The sequence below is a fragment of the Bubalus kerabau genome, chromosome 3 (assembly GCF_029407905.1).
Source record: "Bubalus kerabau isolate K-KA32 ecotype Philippines breed swamp buffalo chromosome 3, PCC_UOA_SB_1v2, whole genome shotgun sequence".
Lineage (NCBI taxonomy): Eukaryota > Metazoa > Chordata > Mammalia > Artiodactyla > Bovidae > Bubalus > Bubalus kerabau.
The window spans coordinates 25,609,256-25,635,707 of NC_073626.1; the positions used below are offsets into that span (position 1 = coordinate 25,609,256).

The following is a 26,452-nucleotide window of genomic DNA, read 5'->3' on the forward strand; positions in this document are numbered from 1 at the left end:
TGTGCTGTAGTTTGAGCATTCTTTGGCATTGCCTTTCTTTGGGATTGGAATGAACACTGACCTTTTCCTGTCCTGTAGCCACTGCTGAGTTTTCCAAATTTGCTGGCATATTGAGTGCAGCACATTCACAGCATCATCTTTCAGGATTTGGAATAGCTCAACTGGAATTCCATCACCTCCACTACCTTTGTTTGTAGCGATGCTTTCTAAGGCCCACTTGACTTCACATTCCAGGATGTCTGGCTCTAGGTGAGTGATCACACCATCATGATTATCTGGGTCATGAAGATCTTTTTTGTACAGTTCTTCTGTGTATTCTTGCCATCTCTTCTTAATATCTTCTGCTTCTGTTAGGTCCATACCATTTCTGTCCTTTATCGAGCTCATCCTTGCATGAAATGTTCCTTTGGTATCTCTGATTTTCTTGAAGAGATCCCTAGTCTTTCCCATTCTGTTGTTTTCCTCTGTTTCTTTGCATTGATCACTGAAGAAGGCTTTCTTATCTCTTCTTGCTATTCTTTGGAACTCTGCATTCAAATGGGAATATCTTTCCTTTTCTCCTTTGCTTTTTGCTTCTCTTCACAGCTATGTGTAAGGCCTCCTCAGACAGCCATTTTGCTTTTTTGCATTTCTTTTCTATGGGAATGGTCTTGATTCCTGTCTCCTATACATTGTCATGAACCTCATTCCATAGTTCATCAGGCACTCTATCTATCTATCTATCTGTAAATACATGTTTACAACTAAGTAAATATAAGTTGACTTCCCAGAGAAAGAAGTTGGATGAGCAGAAGGCAGAGGGAATTGAGAGCTATGAGTCTCAGGTCGCTACACAGAGTTAGAAATGAGGAGGACAGGGTCTGGTCCCTAGGCCTTGTAGAGAACAATAACAATAGGAAATAGTGGAAAAACGGATGAAACTTACCCCTGAGCATTGAAGGTGGACAAGCTGAAAGACAGAAAAATATCATCACAACTCTTTTTCTCTCCCACTGTATTTCTGTCTGCGTTTTTAAAGAGAGTTCCTTCTTGATAGGTCATTATAACAATAGGAAAAAATGTTACCTTTGGTCTTTATTTGCTTTTAACATAAATCAGCAGGATTGGACTTTTCAAAAAATCATTTATAACAGTGGAATTTTGACCATTAGAGGGTAAGTGGTTAGTTAAAGCAGCATGTACCCTATGCCCAGAAATTCCAGCACAACTGGGGAAAGGAGAAATAGGACCCCGCAGTGGAAGAAACATCGAGTGACTTACTGAGGGCTTGTGGAGCTGGCCCATCTAGAAAACACAACCGAGAAAATTTTTATCTTTCCCCCCACTTTTTCCCCATTCAATATGTTTTCATTTTGTGAAGTCCCTTGTAACATATCATTTTTAACTGCTTGGAAACTTTTCTCTCTGCTCTTTATTTTTTATGTGAATCAGTGGAGTTTGTTTTTTTTTTTACCCACAAAGTTATTAAAAAGCTGAGAGACTTATTGAAAATATGAATGTGAGACATGAAGGAAACAGTTACTTCTAATCTTTGAAATACCTATATGGTCAGGGAAGTTTTCTCAAGTATCTTGGAATTCAAATATGGAAAAACAGACTAAGTAGGGCAGGAGGTCCAAATGAAAACTGTCTTAGAAGCTTCTTATTCCCTCCTTTCTCTCCCATCATTTTTTCATTGTGTGTAGGTAGTCTCTTGTTGGTCTTTATAACTAAGCAAAACTTCTTTCTCCCCTCTTCATTTTTATGGAAATTAGTAGTGTCAGACCTTTCCTGGTCAAAATAACCCAGAGGCATTTTGATAGCCAGGTTGCAAGAGAACAAGATGTACCTCAAGCCCTTTGTATTCCAGTATGGCCAGGTAAAGAATTTTGGACCCCATTAGAAATCGGTTAAACTCTGGGGCAAACAATCAAACAGACTTACTGACTGCATAAGGAGTTGATTCCGCTGAAAACAAGCAGAGAGATTTTTTTTATTACTCCTTTCTTGTCTACTCTTCTGTTCAATTTTTCTCTCAGAGACAGAAAAAGTTTTTCTGATCAGACATTTGAACTTTCCAGAAAAATTATTATCAGCTGATGGAATACTGGTTAATGGAGAGGCAAAAGGGAAAATAAAATAGGAGTTTCAAATTCCTATACCAGAACTCAAGTTCCAATAGACATTACTGGACCTTAATAAGTGCACAGCAGAGAAATAAACAACTTACTAATTGCTGATATAAATGACCTATAAAATAGGAAATATTTTATTTCCTGGAAAATAAAAATATTATCTGTATCTTTTTCTCTTACTCATTTTCCTCTTCTGCATGGAAAGTGCCTAACTAACAATCTTTAGAACCATGGAGAAATTTTTTTTTTCTGCTCTTTATTTTTATATGACTCAGTGAACATTCTGGAAACTTATTAATAACTTAGTGGAATTCTGAATAATGAAAAAATAAAAGGTCAAGGAAGTGGGAGCTTTAAGTTATTGCAATCCCAATAAAGATTGATAAATTTTGGTTCAGGTAGATCTGTTAGATACTGCTAGAGACAGCTGAGTTCCTTTGGAAAGTGAGATATTCAAACTTACAGGATGATCTCGAAGCCGAAAAGCAAAGAGAGAAATCAGTGTGGAAAGGCTGATGAAATAAGAACTAGTTTTCCTCTTACTATTCTGAGAGAGAGTATCAGAAATATCTGTGGAGATAGAATCAAATCCTTGTAGGTGTTGTAGCACACTGCGGTGGGGAATACAATTGCCATCATACCTTGTAGGTTGAATTGTAGGATTCTGCCTTCTGCTTAGTCTGGGAGGCTGCGGGAAAGGGAGATGACTTATCTCTTCCCTTTTTGCAGTGGCTGGTCAACTGCTTAAAATCTTACAGTGGGGTTGGTAATTTAAACTGTATTGCCTTTACTATTTTTCTCCCTTTTTCTGCAGCCTCCTCAAGGTCTCCTTCACTCATATAAATATACTGCCTCCCTTGCTGACAAGTCACAGTAAACTTCAGATAGTTTCCTCTATTTTAAAATATAACATAATGTATATATATACACCTTATGTATGTATATATTTGTATATAATGTATGTGTGTATGTATGTGTGTGTATGTGTTAGAAATGCAAAAAAGCAAAATGGCTGTCTGAGGAGGCCTTACAAATAGCTGTGAAGAGAAGTAAAAAGCAAAGGAGAAAAGGAAAGATATTCCCATTTGAATGCAGAGTTCCAAAGAATAGCAAGGAGAGATAAGAAAGCCTTCTTCAGTGATCAGTGCAAAGAAATAGAGGAAAACAACAGAATGGGAAAGACTAGAGATCTCTTCAAGAAAATTAGAGATACCAAGGGAACATTTCATGCAAGGATGGGCTTGATAAAGGACAGAAATGGTATGGACCTAACAGAAGCAGAAGATATTAAGAAGAGGTGGCAAGAATACACAGAAGAACTGTACAAAAAAGATATTCACGACCTAGATGATTACGATGGTGTGATCACTCACCTAAAGCCAGACATCCTGGAATGTGAAGTCAAGTGGGCCTTAGAAAGCAGCACTATGAACAAAGCTAGTGGAGGTGATGGAATTCCAGTTGAGCTACTTCAAATCGTGAAAGACGATGCTGTGAAAGTGCTGCACTCAATATGCCAGCAAATATTGGAAAACTCAGCAGTGGCCACAGGACTGGAAAAGGTCACTTTTCATTCCAATCCCAAAGAAAGAGAATGCCAAAGAATGCTCAAACCACTGCACAATTGCACTCATCTCACATGCTAGCAAAGTAATGCTCAAAATTCTCCAAGCCAGGCTTCAGCAATACGTGAACCGTGAACTTCCAGATGTTCAAGCTGGCTTTAGAAAAGGCAGAGGAACCAGAGATCAAATTTCCAACATCCACTGGATCATCGAAAAAGCAAAAGAGTTCCAGAAAAACATCTATTTCTGCTTTATTGACTACGCCAAAGCCTTTGACTGTGTGGATCACAATAAACTGTGGAAAATTCTAAAAGAGATGGGAATACTAGACCACCTGACCTGCCTCTTGAAAAACCTGTATGCAGGTCAGGAAGCAACAGTTAGAACTGGACATGGAACAACAGACTGGTTTCAAATAGGAAAAGAAGTACGGTAAGGCTGTATATTGTCACCCTGCTTATTTAACTTATATGCAGAGTACATCATGAGAAACGCTGGGCTGGAAGCAGAACAAGCTGGAATCAAGATTGCTGGGAGAAATATCAATCGCCTCAGATATGCAGATGACACCACCCTTATGGCAGAAGGTGAAGTGGAACTAAAAATCCTCTTGATGAAAGTGAAAGAGGAGAGTGAAAAAGTTGGCTTAAAGCTCAACATTCAGAAAACGAAGATCATGGCATCCAGTCCCATCACTTCATGGGAAATAGATGGGGAAACAGTGTCAGACTTTATTTTGGGGGGCTCCAAAATCACTGCAGATGGTGATTGCAGGCATGAAATTAAAAGACGCTTACCCCTTAGAAGGAAAGTTATGACCAACCTAGATAGCATATTAAAAAGCAGAGACATTACTTTGTCAACAAAGTTTTGTCTAGTCAAGGCTATGGTAGTCATGTATGGATGTGAGAGTTGGACTATAAAGAAACCTGAGCGCAGACTAATTGGTGCTTTTGAACTATGGTGTTGGAGAAGACTCTAGAGAGTCCCTTGGACTGCAAGGAGATCCAACCTGTCCATACTAAAGGAGATCAGTCCTGGGTGTTCATTGGAGGGACTGATGTTGAAGCTGAAACTCCAACACTTTGGCCACCTCATGCGAAGAGTTGACTCATTGGAAAAGACCCTTATGCTGGGGGGGGGGTTGGGGGCAGGAGGAGAAGGGGACGACAGAGGATGAGATGACCGGATAGCATCACCGACTCAATGGATGTGAGTTTGCGTAAACTCTGGGAGTTGGTGATGGACAGGGAAGCCTGGCGTGCTGTGATTCATGGGGTCACAAGGAGTCAGACACGACTGAGCGACTGAACTGAACTGAGCTGAACTGATGTGTTAGTTGCTCAGTTGTGTCTTTGTGATCCCATGGACTGTAGCCTGCCAGGCTTCTTTGTCCATGGAGGAGTGGGTTATAATCCCCTGCTGTAGGGGATCTTCCCTACCCCGGGATCGAACCTGGGTCTTCTGCATTGCAGGTGTATTCTTTACTGTCTGAGCCACCAGAGAAGCCCGTAATGTATGTTCAGTTCAGTCGCTCAATCGTGTCCGACTCTTTGTGACCGTATGAATTGCAGCACACCAGGCCTCCCTGTCCATCACCAACTCCCGGAGTTCACTCAAACTCACTTCCATCAAGTTGGTGATGCCATCCAGCCATATGTATATATTACATTATATATTTTAGGTTATTAAGTGGGATTGTAGTCCCCTCAATTCATTTATTCTTGGGGTGAATAATAGTGGAATCCAGTGCAGCTAGATAGTGGAATGAGCAAGGGATAAGGAAACATAAATTTCTATACCCAGACCCTGTAGGAAGCTGAAAGCAACTATAAGAACAGGCATGGAACTTACAGGTTGTTTCTGAAGTTTCAGCTGGTGGAAAAATGGAAGGAAAAAAAAAGGAGAAATTAGTTTGTAGAACCAAGAGAACTCAGTTCTCACATTATAGGCTTAAAAAGAGTAACTGCAGAGAGGATGCAGGGAGCTCTGAAACCTGCCTGTTAGCTGAGGGTCTGGGCTTAAGCACCCACCCCTGTGCTTTGTATCCTTACGTCTGTATCTCCTGCCTGCGGCAGAAAAGTGGTCATCCTTTCCATTCCTTATGGGTCTTGAAATAGAAGGAACACTTCCAGATGTTCATAAATTCTTAAACTTGTGCTTCTACACTTCTGTGTAGTTTTGCCATTCTTATTTTCACTAGTCTTTTTCCTTCCTGACGTTTTAATTGATTTGAAAAGTTTTCTTCCAAATGCTTCTCTTTCCTAGTCCCATTTTAAGCACTTGCTTTTGTTAATTAAAAAATTAATCAATGTGTTTTGTGCATTCTCCAAATCATGTGTAATCTAGGGGAAAGCTTAGGAAGGAATGAATTTAGCAATATAATTCATTTAAACATTGCTATATATTTAAAAGTGTTTACATATTGGGAGAGGGAATTAAGCAGGGAGCAAAAGAAGGGAAAGGGAATTGAGGTACCTATATAGATTCTCTGGCACATGTGACCATTAGGGGACTTGGACCAATGGAGCCCTTTCTTTAGCCACAGTGGGATCCTCTGAGGTGAACTGATTTATGATTTTTTTCCCCTTATAAGAATTATGAGAACTTTCAGGATTGTAAGTCTTGGTGATAATAAAAAATACTGAGAAAGGCAGCCTTGATTTAGGGGAATAGTCAGTAAATAATGGCTGGTATTCATCCACAACAAGAAGCATTTAGGGCAGGTAACATCCATTTCAGCAGTCATAGTATGATTGTGTGGGAGACCGCCTGTAGTCACCACATTTTGAGTTCCTTTTTCCAAGACATCCTGGAGGACTGTAAACTCCACAGTACTGGAGGTCAACCACATCTTTCTCTTATTCATGACTTTATCCCCGAGGCTCATTAGTTTCTGATACATGGTAGAAGCTCAGCTAGTTGAAATAATGTCTGAGTACACCCGACTTGCTTTCTGATAATTTTTTCCTATTTGGCTTAAACTTTGGGATGCTATTACTTAATTTCCATACTGAAAATTTTCTATCACATGGGGTTGGTTTTGATACTCCAGATTTTGACACCAGTTTTGTTCTTTCTAGTTGCAGTACAAACTTAACCTTCCACTTTCTTCTACTTGTGGTTTGTAGGTACCTGATGAATCTGTCAGTTCCTGTAATTACAGCCCAACTACTGTCATATCCTGTTCCCTGAGCTCATGTGTGTATGTGTGTGTGTGTGTGTGTGTGTATGTGTGTGGGTTGAGGGTTGTTTGGGGTGATTGGGCAGGATGGGACTTGAGAAAGAAAAAGGTCTTGGGGGAAAAGATGAGGGATCCTAGGGTAGACTAGATTCTGAGCAATATTCCTGGAAGCTAGAAGGAACCTTGTAAAACCTCTATCTGTTTACATTTGATTGTCTTTTCCCTCTTTTACATTTATTTTCAAATATTGCCTGTCTTTTCTTATTGTCTTTACATTGTCTCCATTATCTTTGAGTTGGCCCTTAATAAACTACAAAGCACTTCAGAACTGGAAAGTCATCCTTATTATTCTTCCTCTGTCACATTAGAAAATTTTATATTGTTTTAGAAGCAATTACTGATCATTATTGAGGGAATTTTCTTATTCCTTTTCCATAAAAAATAGCCCTGGAAAATTCTAGGCAGGTAGAAACTGGAAAGCATGAAAACATGTCTAAAACCACCATTCTTCTGGCAATAGACACAATTAAAACAGGAAACAAGCCCTTTAGACATTGTAGAACACCAGAGGAAAGAAATAGGTAAGGGACTTACCACTGGGTCCAGTATATTGTACTAAAAACAGAAATAAACATAAATTATTGTACTTTTTAAACATGAAAAACACATGTATACCATCGATGTTTTCCAAAGGAGAGCAATGAAAATGGTTTCCCTGGAATAGCTAAATCCCAATTTTCAAGATTAAATATTTTTTACTGCACTGCTGCTGGACTATAGCCTTTCCATAAGAATCGCATCTTCCTCTGGGAGATTTGTAGCCCTGTTTTAGTTGGCAAGATAACCATTACATTGTTGCCTTTCCAAGAGTTTAAGGTAAAATCTTAATTATATTCTCTTCTCTCCATTTGCCTCATATTTTTTCTTCACATCATTTTTTATCCCTCTCTGAGCCATCTTTCTATTGTCTTCTTCGTCATTTCTTACATCATCCTTATTAATGTACATATGTATCTTATTAATACATACATACATATGGGCAACTTACCAATAGGTCCTGGAGTTTGCACTAAAAAGAAATTCAAATTGACAAATGAGTATGGGTGTTCAGATGAAGAATACATCTTTTAATGAATTTTATTTAGGGATGAGACTTGGAGAGGTAGAGTATGGAAAGGAAGTTGTATCAGTAATGAGAACATCAGGGAGCTTGGTTAACTATAGAACAAAAGGGATATTCAAATGTACTGCAATATTTCAGCCTGAGGTAAGGGTTTCCTAGGATCCTTGTCAACCAAGGAGATAGTAAAGAAATGCGAAACTTTTTTCTTTTCTTTCCTATCAGTAACAGAAGATACTGCTTTTTCAAGGGACCACCCTGTACTAAAGTATTTCTGACCAGCTAATATGTTCTAGGAGTAGGTATTAGGGTAGGAAGATAAGGGTCCTGTCTTCTCACAGCTTCCAGCTTACTGGGGACTGATAAAGGGTCAAAGACTGTCTTGATTAGTTTTAGTGTCTGTGGACAAAGAGTCAACAAAGTCTTCAGTTTTTAATGAGAATTTAGCCTTCAGTTGATTTTCTAGCTCTGATCCTTTGGTGACCTGATAAAGATTGTAAATCTGCCATGTTACCTGGAAATATTGGTTTTATACAAGGATGATCCTTGAACAGTGAACTGCATCTGAACTGGGAGAACTCTAAATACCTATTAGAAAGCCATGGCTTTGGGCTTCCTTGAGTGTAGTGCCCATGTGTTTAGGCATTTTCTTATGGGATCTCTTTAGACATCTGCACAGATCATTGTCAAGATTACTGTAACAGAAGAGGAATGGGTATAATATCTGCTTTACCCACCACCATTGAATCCAACAACATAATGCATTTGAGATTTAGAAAAGTCATAAAGCATTATAAGAATCATTCAAAGAATGTGACTAGATACAAATACAAGACTCATATTCATTTTGTCAAATGAGCACAGAGGAACCTAAAATCATATTTCTTTAATTTTATAATTTAAAAATGTTTTCAGTTTTCGCTAGGAATACTATAATCCAGTGTGTGAAGCTATGACTGTTTGCTCATGTTTATAAGCATATAATTATAGATAATTGTATCTAGAAGCCTAACCATTATTTATAATGTTTCTCTGGAAAAATGCAACAGGGCAAGTTGCTAAAAGTTGGTGAAATAGAGCCTACCTATCCTGGAGAGAACTTTTCAGAGTAGTTAGAAATGAAAAGAATCTTAAAACTTCTTTTCTTTTTTTAACAAAATGAAGATTATATAATGAAAGATTACATGCACAGAAAGCAAGAAGTTTAGAAGCTATGTTCTAAATTTTTATTACATATTGGTTTTAAAGAGCTAGATTATGTACTAAAGTGGGAACAGCTCACAGAAGACCATCCTTAGGGGACTTTTTTTTTTTTTTTAAACTTTGTTTTTCAGCTTTGTAATTAATATCCTTTATTGCAGAATCGGGGTGAATCCAACCTTTAGGAATTCTGGGTGGGATAATGAGGCAGTGGAAACACTTGGTCCTGGAGTCTGTGGGCATGAATCATTGAAATAAAAATAGACTGATGTTTTAAGCATTATAAAAGATTAAAAGGTGTTATAATTTGAGACTTAGGTGACTTACCGATGGTCTTTTGAGAGAGCTCTATAAAAGAATAAAAAAGAAGAAAAGAAGTGAAAAAAACTGAGGAGGTGCTTTCAGGTTCTGGTTTGTGTTCCCTAGTAAGACCCTGTACCACCAAACTTGGGGAAAGATGCAGCTGGGTAGTGGGGCTATTGCCTTTCTTACTGGAGTGGTAAGAAAATTTATTACATATAAGAGTTCCTCGTCTAATGGATCCACTGAGAGGGTAAGTAGTAAAGAGAGATTACCCTGGTGGTCCATTAAAATCTCTGTAGAGGACAGGAAAAATTCTTCTCCATTTAATCTTGGTTATCTTCCTTTCTCCCTTGTTTCATTTCACTTCATCTCATTCTGGTTTTAAAAGTCTTTTGTATGATGTTGACAAGTCTTTGGAAACCTTCTACAAGTGTTTGTCTTTTACTTTATAGCCTGTATTTAGCAGTGGAATGTACATTCACAGAATCATTAGTGACTTGCAGAAATGCTTGGTAGAAGAAAATTGAAAGGTCAAGAAACTGTGGACCCTCAAACCCCTGAAGTCCTAACGTGGAATCCAAGGGAGGATTCTTAATATACCAAAGGCAATTAAAATGCTCTATAGTGAAGAATTAGACAGAAAACTTACTGATAGGTCCTGTAGCTCCAGCTGAGAAACAGAGAGAGAGAGGGAGAGAGAGAGAGGGAGAGAGAGAGAGAGTTCAGTATGTTGCATAACTGTAAAAGAGATACCCATTCTCCAACATTTACTCTAGAGGGAGTGTCATAATGAAAACCCCAGGGAGATCAAAGGTTGCGTGTATGGCAGTCCTTGGATAGGCTTACTGTTGCACAGCCTAGGAGACCTACAGGAATGGAGGCCTTCCCTTTTCAGTGTTGATCAAAATTCTTTAGAGGATTTGGAAAGACTCATTCCTGCTAATTTGTAATGCCTTTTTTTTTTCTTAAAATTTTTTTCTTTTTTTCTCTCATTCCTTTAGGGACTTACTGTTATTTGAAAAGTGAACCTTCCCTTGCTGACAGCGTTAGGACTGGTTCTAAGAGGGTCCTTTTCTATTTTCTTACATTAGCCCACAGAAGCTGTACTTCATTCAGAGCTTTTTTTGGAAACTGTGATAGGAATACTAGGGGAGTCAAGAAGCATGATATCAAGAAAAAGGGCAGATCAGTTCTAAAGACCTGTAGGTCAGATGTCAAAGGAACCAGAGTAGATAAACAAGTTCGATACTTACGAATAGGTGCTGTGAATTGCACTGAAATGCAAAGAGGAAGGAAATTGGTGTGGTTTGATGTTAACTGAATTCTTATGCCACTAATATTATTTTTAAGAACCTAGGAAGACCCATAATCCACCCACTGGATCAAATCATTCAGCATTCATCTTAAGTGATAAATCTATGGCAGAGAAGAACATATAGAACCTAGTCTGAAGGTCGTTCTCTCTTCTCCTTCACCCTCATCCCTCTCCCTCATCTGTTTTCCTCTTTTCTCTACCTTTCAGCTGTCTCAAAGGATTCTAACTATTTGGGAATTGGTAGATGTCAGTTCCTTTATCTTTGTTTCATCACCATCTCTTCTTTTGTCTTTACCATGCTTATTCTTTTGCCTTCTTCTAGAACTACCTGTTTTTCTTGTAGTTCTTCCCTCAATTTAGGAAAAGCCCATAAATAACAGTTTTGATTATTTTGATGATAACTCAGAGAATTTTTTCCTGGTCATTATTTTAAATATAAATTATTTGGCTTTCCCTTGTCTTAAACTCAGTTACAATTCAGGGTATCTATTTCTGATAGCTTAGGCATCAGGAGATTCAAATGCAATCAAGTAGTGTGACTGGGAAAGCCTAGAGATGTAGAAATGGAAACAGGGTGAAGAGAGGGTCTCCTATCCCACAGAAGACCAAAGAGTGTCAGAATTAGGAAACAGAAAAAGAACTCACTTATTGGGCCAATAGTTCCAGCTAAAATATGAGAAAAACAAGACAGAACTAATTAGAATGGTTCTAGGAAAATGCAATTTTCATTGAAATTATTTCTGGGAAAACATCAAAAGTATAGGCACCAGGACTAAAATTTCCACTTCACTGGAAAAGTAAATGAAGTTTATTCTTAATTCTCCATCTTGGAGAATCCCAGGACTACTGGCTCTGGCAGCTGGAGCTGCAAGGGTGCAGTGGTCAGTGTTCCTTCCCCAGTGGGTGCCCTATTTGTAGCTCTGTAGATTACAAGCCATTGTCCTTCCTCCAGCTGGGCTAATTTGAACTTGTTTAGCTAGAAACCATAGCCTCATCTTATGAAGGAGGAAGTGGAAATTTCTGTCTCTTTTAAGTGACTTTGGTTCCCTTATTCAACAGATTAACTTAGTCTTCAATATCTTAGTGTCTAAGAAGGAATAGAGACTTCTAGATAGACTCAAGACATTCATAGTTATAGTTGGGGGCTAAAGAGATTGAGGCATGAGATACCCATGCTTAGCAATAACAGCCTTCTCTTTCTTTACACACATACACACGTACCCCTCTATACCTCCTAGGTGCACTTTTGTGACACCTCTCCAGTATTTATGCTTAAAGTTTGCATGTTGATTATCTTAATCATGTTTCATGTGCATAAACACTCCAGGAGGAGTAGACACAGGATGTGATTTGCCATGAGCCCTAACTCCTCAAACTGTTCTTCTTCCTCCTCCCTTCAGGGTTGGCACTGCCCAAGTGCTCAAGTTCTGAACATCTTCAGGAGTGATGAATACAGATGTGTTAGGAAATTAATCAAACCTCTTTGAGTTTCATGCTTTAAGGCTACTCTTTGTGTGGAGAATCTTTAGAGATAGAGGAACTAGTTAACCTTAGGTCAAGTACACTCAACTTTTTATTTCCTTTCCAAATGCAAAAGCATTGAAACTCTGTAAAGCAATGCTGCTAAGTCGCTTCAGTCGTGTCCGACTCTGTGCGACCCCATAGACGGTAGGCCACGAGGCTCCCCCGTCCCTGGGATTCTCCAGGCAAGAACACTGGAGTGGGTTGCCATTTCCTGCTCCAATGCATGAAAGTGAAAAGTGAAAGTGAAGTCGCTCAGTCGTGTCCGACTCTTAGCAACCCCATGGACTGTGGCCCACCAGGCTCCTCTGTCCATGGGATTTTCCAGGCAAGAGTGCTGGAGTGGGGTGCCATTGCCTTCTCCGTAAAGCAATAGTTCTAAACTTTACTGTGCACACAAATGACTTGGGGATCTTGTTAAAAAGCAGATTCTGATTTAATAGTTCTGAGAATGGGTGTTAGCCTGAGATTCTGCATTTCTCATAAACTCCAAGGTGATGCCAACACAGGTCCTTGGACTCACTTTATACAACAAGGCCGTAAAGGACTGGTAAAGTTTCAGAGCATTTGTACATTGCTCTCTCCTTTTACCTGTTTTTTTTTTTTCATTTCTAAATCAACTGCCTCTCTCTTATCTCTCAGTCTTTATTCTCCCCTAGTGCTTCTACCAGAAATGTTTGGTTATATCATTTAAAATGCTATCTGGACCCTTCTTCCAGATTTACTCTTTGATAATAGCAGGGCATATAAATTCCACACAACTGTCAACAATATCCTGGGTATCCAGGGTCAGCCAGTTGAAACTCACTATCCTCATCCTCTGAGTTGCTACTGGGATTTTTAGAAAGGAAACTTCCTACTTTTCTAACAATTCCCTCTGCCGCCGAATCTGAAAATTTTTATATAATTAAAACTGACAGTACTTCCTCACAGAGGAACCTAACTTGTTAAGATAATATTAGAGAATAAAGAGAAAAGAATTAACAAGTTGTGCCGGAGCGATTAAAAACATCCAGGGATAGGAGTGTCTTACATATTCTAACGGTATAGTGATGCAAAACACAGGAGGATTAAAATACAGAAAAAGAACTTACTTATGGGTCCTACAGTGCCAGCTAAAATGTAAACATAAAAAAGTTTGACTGAAGAATGTACATTTCATGGAGTTTCAGAATAAGCATTTACTGCATATCAGATTTACATGGAGGGCAGTGAGAAGGTGAATCTGTAACCCCCACCCCGACCCTTTTCCTTAGGAATCCAATAAGATCATATTCTCCCCAATTATTTTTTGTATTCTCAATTTTTATAGTCATCTTGCTGTCAGATCCTTCTAAAAGTTTGTTTTTGCTAAATGACCCCATCGAACTGGGGATTTTATTTTACTTTTTGGTTAAATTCTTTATTTTTTATTAGCGGAATTTCCACTTTGCAAAATAAGAAAATCATTAGTTACTTAGGGGGATCCTGAAATCAACATCAAGTTCCTCATACCAGTAAAGGAGAGCAATAAAATAATGAGTAATTGTTTCTCTTTCTTCCATCTTTACCTGCCTCCTCAACTCCCTCCCCAACAGTCCCCTAATAGTAGGCACTCCCCTGGGCAGGCAGCCCAGTCCCACAGTGGTAGGCACTTTGTAACAGATGGAAACAACTGAGTTGAGGGGAAACTTACGTAAAAGTTCTGGAGTTGCTTTTAAGTCATTTGTGTCACCTATGATGAAAATTGACAAGAATTTTGAGAAATAAATGTTTGCTGTTTAACCAAAAGAGAAAGAAAATTGACAAATATAATCCCACTTAGATTTAGACTTTCAGAGGGCATGAGGTACAAATACCCTTGAGGTTTAAGATCCAATATTAGAGAGTCCTAGCTTTGCTACTTTCTAGCTCTTTGACTGGGTAAGTCACTAAACCTTTGAAGCATTAATTTTCTAATCTTTAAAATGGAAATCATATCTCCTGTCTTACTTACATTGCAATGTTGCAGTGAAAAAGCAAGCATAATAATGGATAGGAAAGCTGAAAAGTTCTAATAGAAATATTATGGAAAGAAATATTCAGTGACTATAACGAATGAAATTCTTCTGCAAAATAGTAAGTTTTCACTGCATTTAAGGTATTCTGCTTTATTTTACTTTTATTCTACTTTCTTGTTTCTCTCTTTTATTTCTTAATGTCATTTAGAAGGTTCTGAATGTTGGTGACAGGACATAATTATGAGCATTTTCAGTATGTTTTTCTGATTTATTAATCTGTGTGATTTTACTCTTAAAAAACCTATCCTTTTGTTTTCCTTAGTTACCTTGCAGTCTCTTAACTGTTGTTTCTGGCTTGAAAAACCCATCTTATTTTCAGATGCCAAAAGTCTCTTTACTGAACCAACTTTTTTTTAATGAAATGAGTTAATTTTCTCATGGAATTCCCAAGGTTTTACATATATATAAAATTATGGCTTGGACTTAGAACCTACTTTGGTCTTTAACTTTTCTGTTTTAGAGATTTTCAGTGATATTCTTGCTCCGTATTACTTTCTTCACCTTGTCCTTTTTTTTTTTTTTTAACCTATTCAGGTCTTTGTTTTTATTCTCTTTGTTTATCACTGTTTGAGTGCTGAAGTCTTATTTAAACAATTATATTTAGTAGGAAATATTGTGAGTTGCACAGTTTACAATTTCTTTTTCTTTTTTTCTTGAAGTATAAAGCGAAGTTGCTCAGTCTGACTGTATCATGCCAGGCTCCTCCATCCATGGAATTTTCCAGGCAAGAGTACTAGAGTGGATTGCCATTTCCTTCTCCAGGGGATCTTCCTGACCCAGGGATTGAACCCAGGTCTCCCACATTGCAGGCAGTTGCTTTACTGTCTGAGCCACCAAGGAAGACCAACTATACTTATTGAAGTATAGTTGATTTAAAATACATTAGTTTCAGGTGTATGGCATAGTGACTCAGTATTTTACATATTATGCTCCATTAAAAGTTATTACAAGATAATGGCTATAATCCTCAGTGCTATGTAGTAAATCTTTGTTTTCATTTGCATATTTATGACTCTGTTTTTGTTTATTTATTTTTTATGTTAGGTGGGAAATAATAGCTTTTTCCGTAAATGATGAGATCTACTTCAGCATTTGGGAAGAGATGTCAGTTTTTCTAAATGGTATAAATTGAAGTAACATGTCACACCCACTACCAAATAAAGGTAGTTTAAAAATACATATATTGTTAAGAATATGAGTTGTATGCTAATTCTAAGTAACAACTCCCTGGAGATTAGGAGAATTTTAGGTTGCATGTGGGCTGAGTAGGAATGAGCAGGAAAGAGAACTATGATCCATTATTGAAGTCTGCCACCGGCAAAAGTGTGAACAGAGGTGGTATGCATATCATATATTTTCTATTCCTGACCTAAAGTACTATAGAATAATGAGGACAGGAAAATTTTAAGTTGAGAGTTTTGTGGCCTTGTCTAGGTGAAGACAATAAGTAGGACAGTGAAAGATAACCACTTACTGACTTTCAGAGTGGAGAAGTAGCTAAAAAAGGATGACATGAGTATCTTGCCCAAGTACTACTATGTGCTTTTTTTTTTTTTTTTTAATTAAGAATGTGGTTTGAGAATAGTTACTCTTCTTAATGAAAATTTCAGGATTAGTTCTTTTAGAAAGTGCTAAATTTTCCATATTGGACAGAAATCACAATACTGGTTATCTTTGTGGGTATCACAAACTTAGTTGCTGTTAGGAGCCAGCAGTTCTCACGAATTATGAATGTTAGTTATGGGGCTAGTGGGAATGTTGGCCACTTGAAAAATGCACACCCTATCTAAAAACACAAAATACAAAACTTAAAATAATGCTATGCTGTTCAAACAAAATACATCTACAGGTGGCATTTTATATGACATAGATAAGATAATTAAAGAGAAGGTGGAGAATTGTGAGCCTCAAGCCTGGTCACTCTGACAAAGCAGGGAACAGATAAGACAGGGAGATTACCTCTGCCTAGTATAGGAGCCCTACAAACCAGATTAAAAAAAATTTTTTTTCTATTAAAAATTTTTTTACTGTGCTGCATGGCATGTAAGATCTTAATTCCCTGACCAGGGATCAAACCTGTGTCCCATGCAGTGAAAGTGCAGAGTCTTAACCACTGGACCACCAGGGAAGTCCCCAGAACATTTTAAAATCACAGATTCACTAAATTTTCTAGGCTGCAATTCAGTTCACATGATTTTATCTCATCTCATTTTATATACAGCTCTTACAAACCAGATTTTGAAACAAAAAGAAAACTTACTCACAGATTCTTGAGGTAAAACTAAAGAACAATAGAAAAATTCAAATCAGTCTAGAATTAATTATTTAAATAATCCACCTATTTCCCAAGTCTTTCCAGAAACTGTACATTAGACCCTCAATTCTCCAGTAGGTACAAGTTACCACACCTCTTGAATCTTTAAGTCTCAAATCTTCTTTCCTCTTGGATACAATGCAGGAGTGGAAATTTTTTGGAGAGAATTCAAACTTACTATATTCCCAATATAATGATTCTATTCAGCACCTTTTATTTCCCCTATTTTCATTCCTTACCCTTTTCTTTTTTCAGTTAGGAGAGTATCCTCTCCAAAATGTGATAGCTTCAAGAACCAAAGAAAGGCTACGTTACTTTTATAAAAAAGAAAACTAAGACTGAGAGGGGCAAAGGTCTGTGCCTGAATATCCAAAAAATTATAGGCAGTTTTAGCCTCCAGTGTCTCTGACTCTAAGTTCGTGCACTTTCCTCTGTACCCACTCAATTTTCTCCTCTTTCTATTCTTCCTGGAACATTCTTTTAAAAAGTAATTTCTTTCCTACTTCTAAACTCATTTTTTTTTCTATTCTTTTCCATTGATCTTTGGAGTGTTCTTATAAAATAAGTTATAGAGAAAGCTTGTGATAATTATTCATGATAATAATTATGACAGTAATAGTAACATACAAACTTTGGTAGAATGAATCCTCACTATATTCAGTGCAGAAAAGATAAGCATTTGTCTTACTTGCTTTGTTAAATTTTAAATTGCTATATGAAATTTGATAATTTTCATTATCTTTCCGGACCTTATTTAATGAATCTTTAAAAAATAGGGTTTAACAACACTTTTTGGCTCAACTTTTAATGATTTACTTAGTCTGAATTCACAGACTGAAGTCCTATATTCCTGGGCCTTTCATCATTAACCGATAAAGTCTACGATAATGGAGAAGCAAAAGGGCTGACATTCTTCATGGTGGAGAAACAACTGGGAACATGGTCAATTCCTGAGCTCCATTAAATGGACACACAGATAAATCCTTGAGGTCAACTCCTTAAAAACGTCAGAGTTAATTCCTTTTTGAAGAGAAGCATGAGAAAAAGACTCTCACCCTCCCCTCCTGAGGGAACACCCAATTCTCTGTTCCACCTGTGATGAGATTTGGTCATAGATTTTTAAAGATCCTGTGCTTTGGTGCTGTGACTGAAGCCCAGAAAAATGTTTAGGACAAGTGATGAGCATGGAGGCCATTTACTCTTTCTTTTCAGTTTTTGTAAAGGTTGAAACTCTTCAGGGAGCTTGGAAGACCTTAGTCTTAGCTAAACTTTCTTTAGTTGCCCTATGTTCTCCTTTGTTTTTACTCAGTTGCTCTCATTTCTCTTTCCTGAATTGAGAAATAGAAAGAAGACTTAAATAAAATTCCTGGAATAGACACTGAGGAATAATAAAAACCTACAAAAGTCTGAATTAATTGATTTAAAAAGCACATAATTCTCATGAAACTCTTTAAAATGGGACCCTAATTAGTTCTGTTTAGGTACAGTGGGCGATCATGTGCTAGAATACTTGAATTTACGTCCTCATTCTTTTACTTGTTAGCTGTGTGACCCACACAAACTTCTTAACTCTTTTTTTGTACCTAAGTTTGTTCACTTAAAATAGAGCATTTGTAATAATGTCTGCTTCATAGGGTTATTAAGAAGATGTAAAATACCTGGTAAATGTAAATGGTAGATGTAAAGAAGATGTAAACTGCTTATTTAACTTATATGCAGAGTATATCATGCGAAATGCCAGGCTGGATGAAGCACAAGCTGGAATCAAGATTGCCAGGAGAAATATCAATAACCTCAGATATACAGATGACACCACCCTTATGGCAGAAAGCGAAGAAGGACTGAAGAGCCTCTTGATGAACGTGAAAGAGGAGAGTGAAAAAGTTGGCTTAAAACTCAACATGCAGAAAACTAAGATCATGGCATCTGGTCCCATCACTTCATGGGAAATAGATGGGGAAACAGTGGAAACAGAGACAAACTTTCTTTTTTTGGGGGGCTCCAAAATGATGGAGTTTGTGACTGCAGCCATGAAATTAAAAGACGTTTGCTCCTTGGAAGAAAAGCTATGACTAACCTAGACAACATATTAAAAAGCAGAGACATTACTTGCCAACAAAGGTCAGTCTAGTCAAAGCTCTGGTTTTTCCAGTAGTCATGTATGGATGTGAGAGTTGGACTGTGAAGAAGGCTGAGCACCGAAGAATTGATGCTTTTGAACTGTGGTGTTGGAGAAGACTCTTGAGAGTCCCTTGGACTGCAAGAAGATCCAACCAGTCAATCCTAAAGGAAATCAGTCCTGAATATTCATTAGAAGGGCTGATGCTGAAACTCCAATACTTTGGCCACCTGATGTGAAGAACTGACTCATTGGGGAAGACCCTGATGCTGGGAAAGATTTAAGACAGGAGGAAAAGGGGACAACAGAGGATGAGATGGTTGGATGACATCACTGACTCAATGGACATGAGTTTGAGTAAGCGCCAGGATTTGGTGATGGACAGGGAAGCCTGGTGTGCTGCAATCCATGGGGTCACAAAGAGTCGGACATGACTGAGTGACTAACCTGAAAGGAACGTACCAATATTGGATTGAGACAGTGCTAAAAGAAAACAGGAAAAGAAGATCAGTGTGTCTCAGGGAGAACTTAGATTCTATAGCTACTATATTAGGAAGAGGTTATGGAAAGAGGTCACATTCCCTTTTCTATTATCAGTTGCAGTGCCATCTGATGGGAAGATGGATATCCATCTATGGATTGCTTTTTGGGTATGAACTTCAGATTTTATTTATTCTATCAGTAATAGTCTTAAGATAGGACAGGAGTGCAAGATCTATGCAATCCATCATTTAATTTCTTTTATTAAAAGAATAACACTGTTGCGGGGATTAATAGTTTCTCAGACCGTGGAAACTTTCCTGCCTCCCTGTCTTCTTTCATTTCTGATCCTGCTGCTTTTGTCCTTTCCCCTCTTCCCTCTTGTCTCTCCTCTTCTTCCTTTTCCCTGTCCTTAATTTTCTTTGTCTTATTTTCTCCTTTGAAAGATCCTTTGTTGCACCAAATTATTACTATATAACTGCTTCAACAAAGGGTTTCCATTTCAAAATCAATTATGTCCTATGGGAATGCTGAATAACAAGAAAAAACAGGATGTACCTGAATGTTAGAAGATAAAATGTCAAGGCTCACTGTCAAGATGGATATTTTACCTGCTTCTCTAATCACTTGGAAAAGTTGGGCACAATATTTCTTAAAAATTTAAAATGTAGAGCTGAGCTTGAAAACTAGGAAAAAAAGTCTCCTGGAATAATATATCAGGAGGTAATCCATACTTTGGATAGTGAATGGGAAGTTTCATCACTCGTGTATCTTAACAGGAGGCCGGGATGTCAACAGCCGATCAGAAACAAAAATGAAGGCCATGTGTCTTATGCATTTTAAGAGCCTGGGACTAGTCTTCTTGTATATCTAAGACTAACAAAATCTCAATCTATGAAAAGGGCACCATTAATTCTCACCTGTTGGTTAGGTGGTGTATGCCAGGCAGCAACCTGTTTGCACCAGGCCATGGTTGGAAACGGAGTCATCAGCAATGGTAGAACTTCAGTGCAAGCTGAGTTCAGGTATAGAGCCCGCATTTGAATCCCTCATGTAGGGAAGAAACTATGTGTGTAGAAACTTATAAAAACTTGCCTATTAAGTCTGTGCAGTAATAGGATTATTATACAACAAAGATTTATGAGAAACTCAAACAGATGAGCTCACAGACAGAAGTCAGAATATATCTGAGGAAACCTACTGTTGTGATAGACAGTAGCCACAACAAATGGGACAACACATGAAGGAAGAGAAATTCAAAAGAGATTTTCAAATAGTGAAGTGAAGTGAATTGTAAGTCGCTCAGTCATGTCCAGCTCTTTGTGACCCCATGGACTGTGTCCATGGAATTTTCCAGGCCAGAATACTGGAGTGGGTAGCCTTTCCCTTCTCCACAGGATCTTCCCAACCCAGGGATTTAACCTAGGTCTCCCACATTGCAGGTGGATTCTTTACCAGCTGAACCACAAGGGAAGTTAATAAAGGATAGAATTCATAAAGCAAGAATAACATTAATTCAGAAGAAGTATATTTGATAGAGAATAAAATGGAATGAAAAAAATGTAGAAAATGTAGTCATTAAATTACAAAAATCATTAGGCGGGTAAACAAAGAGAAGAGACTCAGAGAAAGAATTGGGGTTTACAATCTTGAGAAAGAAGAATGAAACTGGAGGAATCAACCTACCTGACTTCAAGCTATACTACATAGCAACAGTCATCAAGATAGTATGGTACTGGCACAAAGACAGAAAAATAGATCAATGGAGCAAAATAGAAAGTCCAGAGATAAATCCATGCACCTGTGGACACTTTATCTTTGACAATGGAGGCAAGAATATACAGTGGAGAAAAGACAATCTTTTTAATGAGTGGTGCGGCAAAACTTGTCAACCACTTGTAAAAGAATGAAACTAGAATACTTTCTAATACCATACACAAAATAAACTCAAAATGGATTAAAGATCTAAACATAAGACCAGAAACTATAAAACTCCTAGAGGAGAACATAGGCAAAACCCTCTCTGACATAAATCACAGCAGGATCCTCTATGACCCACCTCCCAGAGTAATGGAAATAAAAGCAAAAATAAACAAATGGGATCTAATTAACCTTAAAAGCTTTTGCACAATGAAGGAAACTATAAGCAAGATGAAAAGACAGCTTTCAGAATGGGAGAAAATAATAGCAAACGCAGCAAATGACAAAGAATTGATCTCAAAAATACACAAGCAGCTCCTGCAGCTCAATTCCAAAAAAACAAACAACCCAATTAAAAAATGGGCCAAAGAACTAAACAGACATTTCTCCAAAGAAGACATACAAATGGCTAACAAATACATGACAAGATGCTCAACATCACTCATTAGCAGAGAAATGCAAATCAAAACCACAATGAGGTACCATCTCACGCCAGTCAGAATGGCTGCTATCCAAAAGTCTATGAACAATAAATGCTGGAGAGGGTGCGGAGAAAAAGGAACCCTCTTACACTGTTGATGGGAATGCAAACTAGTACAGCCACTATGGAGAACAGTGTGGAGATTCCTTAAAAAACTGGAAATAGAACTGCTATATGACCCAGCAATCCCACTGCTGGGCATACACACTGAGGAAATGAGAATTGAAAGAGACTCATGTACCACAATGTTCAACGCAGCACTGTTTATAATAGCCAGGACGTGGAAGCAATCTCGATGTCCATCGGCAGATGAATGGATAAGAAAGCCATGGTAGATATACACAATGAAATATTACTCAGCTATTAAAAAGAATTCCTTTGAATCCGTTTTAATGAGATGGATGAAACTGGAGCCTATTATACAGAGTGAAGTAAGTCAGAAAGAAAAACACCAATACAGTATATTAACACATATATATGGAATTTAGAAAGAAGGTAATGATGATCCTATATGCGAGACAGCAAAAGAGACACAGATGTAAAGAACAGACTGTTGGACTCTGTGGGAGAAGGCGAGGGTGGGATGATTTGAGAGAATAGCATTGAAACATGTATATGCTGCTGCTACTGCTAAGTCACTTCAGTTGTGTCTGACTCTGTGTGACCCCATAGACAGCAGCCCACCAGGCTCCTCATTCCTTGGGATTCTCCAGGCAAGAACACTGGAGTGGGTTGCCATTTCCTTCTCCAATGCATGAAAGTGAAAAGTGAAAGTAAAGTCGCTCAGTTGTGTCCGACCCTCAGCGACCCCATGGACCGCAGCCTTCCAGGCTCCTCCATCCATGGGATTTTCCAGGCAGGAGTACTGGAGTGGGGTGCCATTGCCTTCTCCCGAAACATGTATATAACATATGTGAAATAGATCACCAGTCCAGGTTTGATGCATGAAGCAGGGTGCTCAGGGCTGGTGCACTGGGATGACCCTGAGAGATGGGATGGGGAGGGAGTTGGGAGGGAAGGTCAGGATGGGGAACACATGTACACCCATGGCCGATTCATGTGAATGTATGGCAAAACCACAATATTGTAAAGTAATTAGCCTCCAATTAAAATAAAAAAATAAAAGAATTGGGCTTCCTCAGTGGCTCAGTGGTAAAGAATCCACCTGCAATGCAGGAGGTGTAGGTTCAATCCCTGGGTCAGGGGGATCCCCTGGAGAAGGAAATGGCAACCCACTTCAATATTCTTGCCTGGGAAATCTACATGAATAGAGGAGCTTGGCAGGCTACAGTCCATGGGGTAGTAAAAGAGTTGGACACAACTTAGTGACTAAACAACACAGAGAAAGAATTAGTGAATTATATAATCTGAGGAAAACATCCAGGGTCAAGCATCGAGAAATAAGGAAATGATATAGAACCCCTCCACTCTCCTGTCCTCCACGGTCACATCCTAATCCCTGGAATCCTTGAATATGTTAGGTTATATGGAATCAGGGTTGCAAATGGAGTTAATGTTGCTAATCAGTTAATCTTAAAAAAGAGAGATTATTCTGTATGATCTGTGTGGGCCCAGTGTAATATTAAGAAGTGTTAAAAGCAGAAGCAGGAAGTTGAAGGGAGTCAAAGAAAGAGATGTAATAATGAACAAAGTTCAGAGTGATATGATGTGAAAGTTTAGCTTATTTTAACTAGCTTTGAAGGTGGAGGAAGGGGACCATAAGCCAAGGAATGTGGGCAGCCTCTAGAGGTTGAAAAAACAAGGAAACAGATTGACTCCTAGAATTTCCAGAAAGAATGCTGCTGCTGCTGCTGCTGCTAAGTGTCCGACTCTGTGCGACCCCATAGATGGCAGCCCACCAGGCTCCCCCGTCCCTGGGATTCTCCAGGCAAGAACACTGGAGTGGGTGGCCAATTCCTTCTCCAGTGCATGAGAGTGAAAAGTGAAAGTGAAGTCACTCAGTCATGTCCAACTCTTCGTGACCCCATGGACTGCAGCCTACCAGGCTCCTCCATCCATGGGATTTTCCAGGCAAGAGTACTGGGGTGGGGTGCCATTGCCTTCTCCGTCCAGAAAGAATACAGCCTTGCTAACACCTTGATTTTTAGTCAAGCAAGACATGTCAGATTTCTAATCTATAGACCTATAAAATAATAAATTTGTGTTGTTTTAAGCCATTAAAGTTGTGGCATTTTGTTATAATAGCAATAGAAAATTAATACAACATGGTTAGACTATTGCCCCCAGATTCCCTTGCCATTAGGTGTAGCCATATGATTGAATTCTATCCAATTATTTGGAAGTGATGTGTGAGACAACATCCAGGCTTATCCATAAAAGTCTCCCACTCATGATCTAAAAGCTTTCCCCCCTCTTCTCACTTAAGGTAGGCAAGATGAACTTAGAAGCCATAAGGTAAAGATGGTGGAGATATAAGATGAACTTGAATGCTTAAGTCATTGCTGACAGAAGAGCTAAGCATGAACCAGGCATATTTGATACTACAGAATAATGGGATTTTTATGAATAGAATCACTGAAATTTTAAGATTTACCTATATAGGAGGTGGAGTTAACTAATGCAAATGAGAAATATGAAAGAGATGTTACCAGACCTGATGCTGTGAGGAGAGTCTTTACACATATTTGACAGTTATTTTAGAAGAAGAGACTATACTTTGTTAGATAGATGCAGCTCCTACATTGCAGGTGAATGGTTTGCTGCTGAGCCACTGGGGAAGCCAGTGGCTTATATATATATATATATATATATATATATATATATATATATAATTTAATTAATATATGTATAAATTAAAATGCAGACTGTAAGGATAAAATCTTAAAACCATATTTATTAGGTACAGTCATCAAAATAGTAGCATATTCTTTTCAGCAATAGTAAATGCCAGAAGACAATGGAATAAATCTTCAAAGTGTGAGAAAAAATAATTGTTAATTGTTTACTCAGCTTAACTCTCATTTAAGGCTGAAGATGAAGTAAAACTATTTTCAGTCATACAAAGGCTTAGAAAAAATTTTTACATACACAGGGACTTAAAGAACCACTAAAGGATTATCTTTGGGCCAAAGTAAAAGAAGAAAGGCACAGGATGAAGCAAACAATGCTAAACCCCAAAAATGCCCAAACATTTATATACATCTATGACTGTAAAAAAGTAATTTAACTTATCAAAGTGGCAGTAGTGTAAAAGTATGACAAAATCTAGGTTTGAATTGATGCAGGGAAATGGGAAACTTTTATACGTTTTGCTATGTTTCACACCAAGCACATTTTGCTATGTCTAACTACCATGGAACTCACACAATAGTAAACTTAAAATGTCCCTAACTTACGTGAATGTTCATACACAGTGTGATTCATTCATCTCACTTCAGGGTAGGTACCTTGAATAAACTATTTTCCACTTACTGAAGGACATTTTATAATATTACTTGTGACAGTAGAAATTGGAAACATTAAGAATGTATCAGTAGGGGAAAAAATAAAAATAATGTATATTTGTAAGTTAGAATATCATTCAATGATTAAAATGCATAATTTGGATTTCTATATATATAAAAATTACCATGTTTTTTGGGAAAAAAGCAGGTTGTAATGATGGTTTTAGAATGATGCCATGTTAGTAAAATTTTTAAAAATGTATACAAAACAATACTATATGTTGTTAAGTGTTATAGAGAGATTATATAAATATGTGAAAATAAACAAAAGATTTATAATACACTTATAATTCTTTGGGAAGAGAAGAGAGTAGAATAGATCTACAAATGGGGACATAAGATTTTTACCTGACAGTTAAGAATTATGACAAAAATAATACCAGTTATCAAATTTAGGGTGTGGGTTTACAAGTGTTGATTATTTTTGTCTTTTAATTTTAAAACTTCTTTAAGAGAAAGAAAAAATCAAATACAGGAATGTCAGGACTTGCAAACCAGATGACAGTAGAATTGAAAGAAAGCCACAAAGAACTTACCGAGGGAACTGGTTGATGGCGCTAAAACACACACAACACAGGGACACAGGAGGCAAATCATCAGAATTTGGATCCCTAACCTTTGCCCATTAGCTTCAGTCATTGCAGCCTTTCAGGAGATGAAGCCCTGGCTGAGGGAGATCCACTGACTTGGTGGTGGGCACTGGAAGTCATGTCCAGCAGATCTCTCATCCCTTCAATCTCTGTAAAGGGTTTTGTGTTTTAGTAGATGGATGCTATTCCTATGAAACTTGTGGCTTGCATTTTTTTTCTATTCTCCTTTTTGTCTCTTTTTCTCTTCTCCCTGTTTATCTCTATCACTTCCTTTTTCTCACATTCAACACTTTCTCTAATTTTTTTTTTTTTCTTTCCTTTCAGTCAGTTTGGAAATGTGTTACTGACAGATCATCCTAAATCAGCACTGGGTGACCTTGTCTAATGCTTAGTAGTCATATAAACCGATAGGATTTCTCTTTCCCCAAAACTTTGACAACCTAGGGAAATGTTACTTAATGGGAAACACACTTTTGTTGAGAAATAAGAGGATACTCACTGTAATTTCTGTTGTATCCCTCTAAAAACACAAAACAAAGAAAAGTCATTTTGAATTGTTTCTATAGTTTTGATATCATTATGAAGGATTACTTAATCAACACCCTTAGTAGCCAAGTAAGCAAGAAACTAAGGCAAAATCTCTTTATGCCTTAGTTTATGAGCCAAATAACAAGCCCAAAGGAAAAAAATAAAGGGCAGGAAAGGTTAATTAAGGTAAATAAG

At 37.9% G+C, this 26,452-nt stretch overlaps 1 protein-coding gene across 1 annotated transcript in view; it reads right to left on the reverse strand.

Annotated features, from left to right (window-relative positions):
- TSBP1 (testis expressed basic protein 1) overlaps positions 1-26,452 on the reverse strand; it is a 66,560-nt gene that overhangs the window by 34,496 nt on the left and 5,612 nt on the right. The window contains exons 8-22 of the mRNA XM_055574397.1: positions 26,229-26,249; positions 25,676-25,696; positions 16,622-16,642; positions 13,998-14,036; positions 13,417-13,437; positions 11,447-11,467; positions 10,740-10,760; positions 10,136-10,156; positions 9,511-9,531; positions 7,912-7,932; positions 7,458-7,478; positions 5,534-5,554; positions 1,924-1,947; positions 1,261-1,284; positions 926-949 (exon numbers count right to left, since the gene is read on the reverse strand). Coding sequence (XP_055430372.1) covers positions 926-949; positions 1,261-1,284; positions 1,924-1,947; positions 5,534-5,554; positions 7,458-7,478; positions 7,912-7,932; positions 9,511-9,531; positions 10,136-10,156; positions 10,740-10,760; positions 11,447-11,467; positions 13,417-13,437; positions 13,998-14,036; positions 16,622-16,642; positions 25,676-25,696; positions 26,229-26,249 — 342 coding nt within the window. The remainder of the gene's footprint in view (positions 1-925; positions 950-1,260; positions 1,285-1,923; positions 1,948-5,533; positions 5,555-7,457; positions 7,479-7,911; positions 7,933-9,510; positions 9,532-10,135; positions 10,157-10,739; positions 10,761-11,446; positions 11,468-13,416; positions 13,438-13,997; positions 14,037-16,621; positions 16,643-25,675; positions 25,697-26,228; positions 26,250-26,452) is intronic.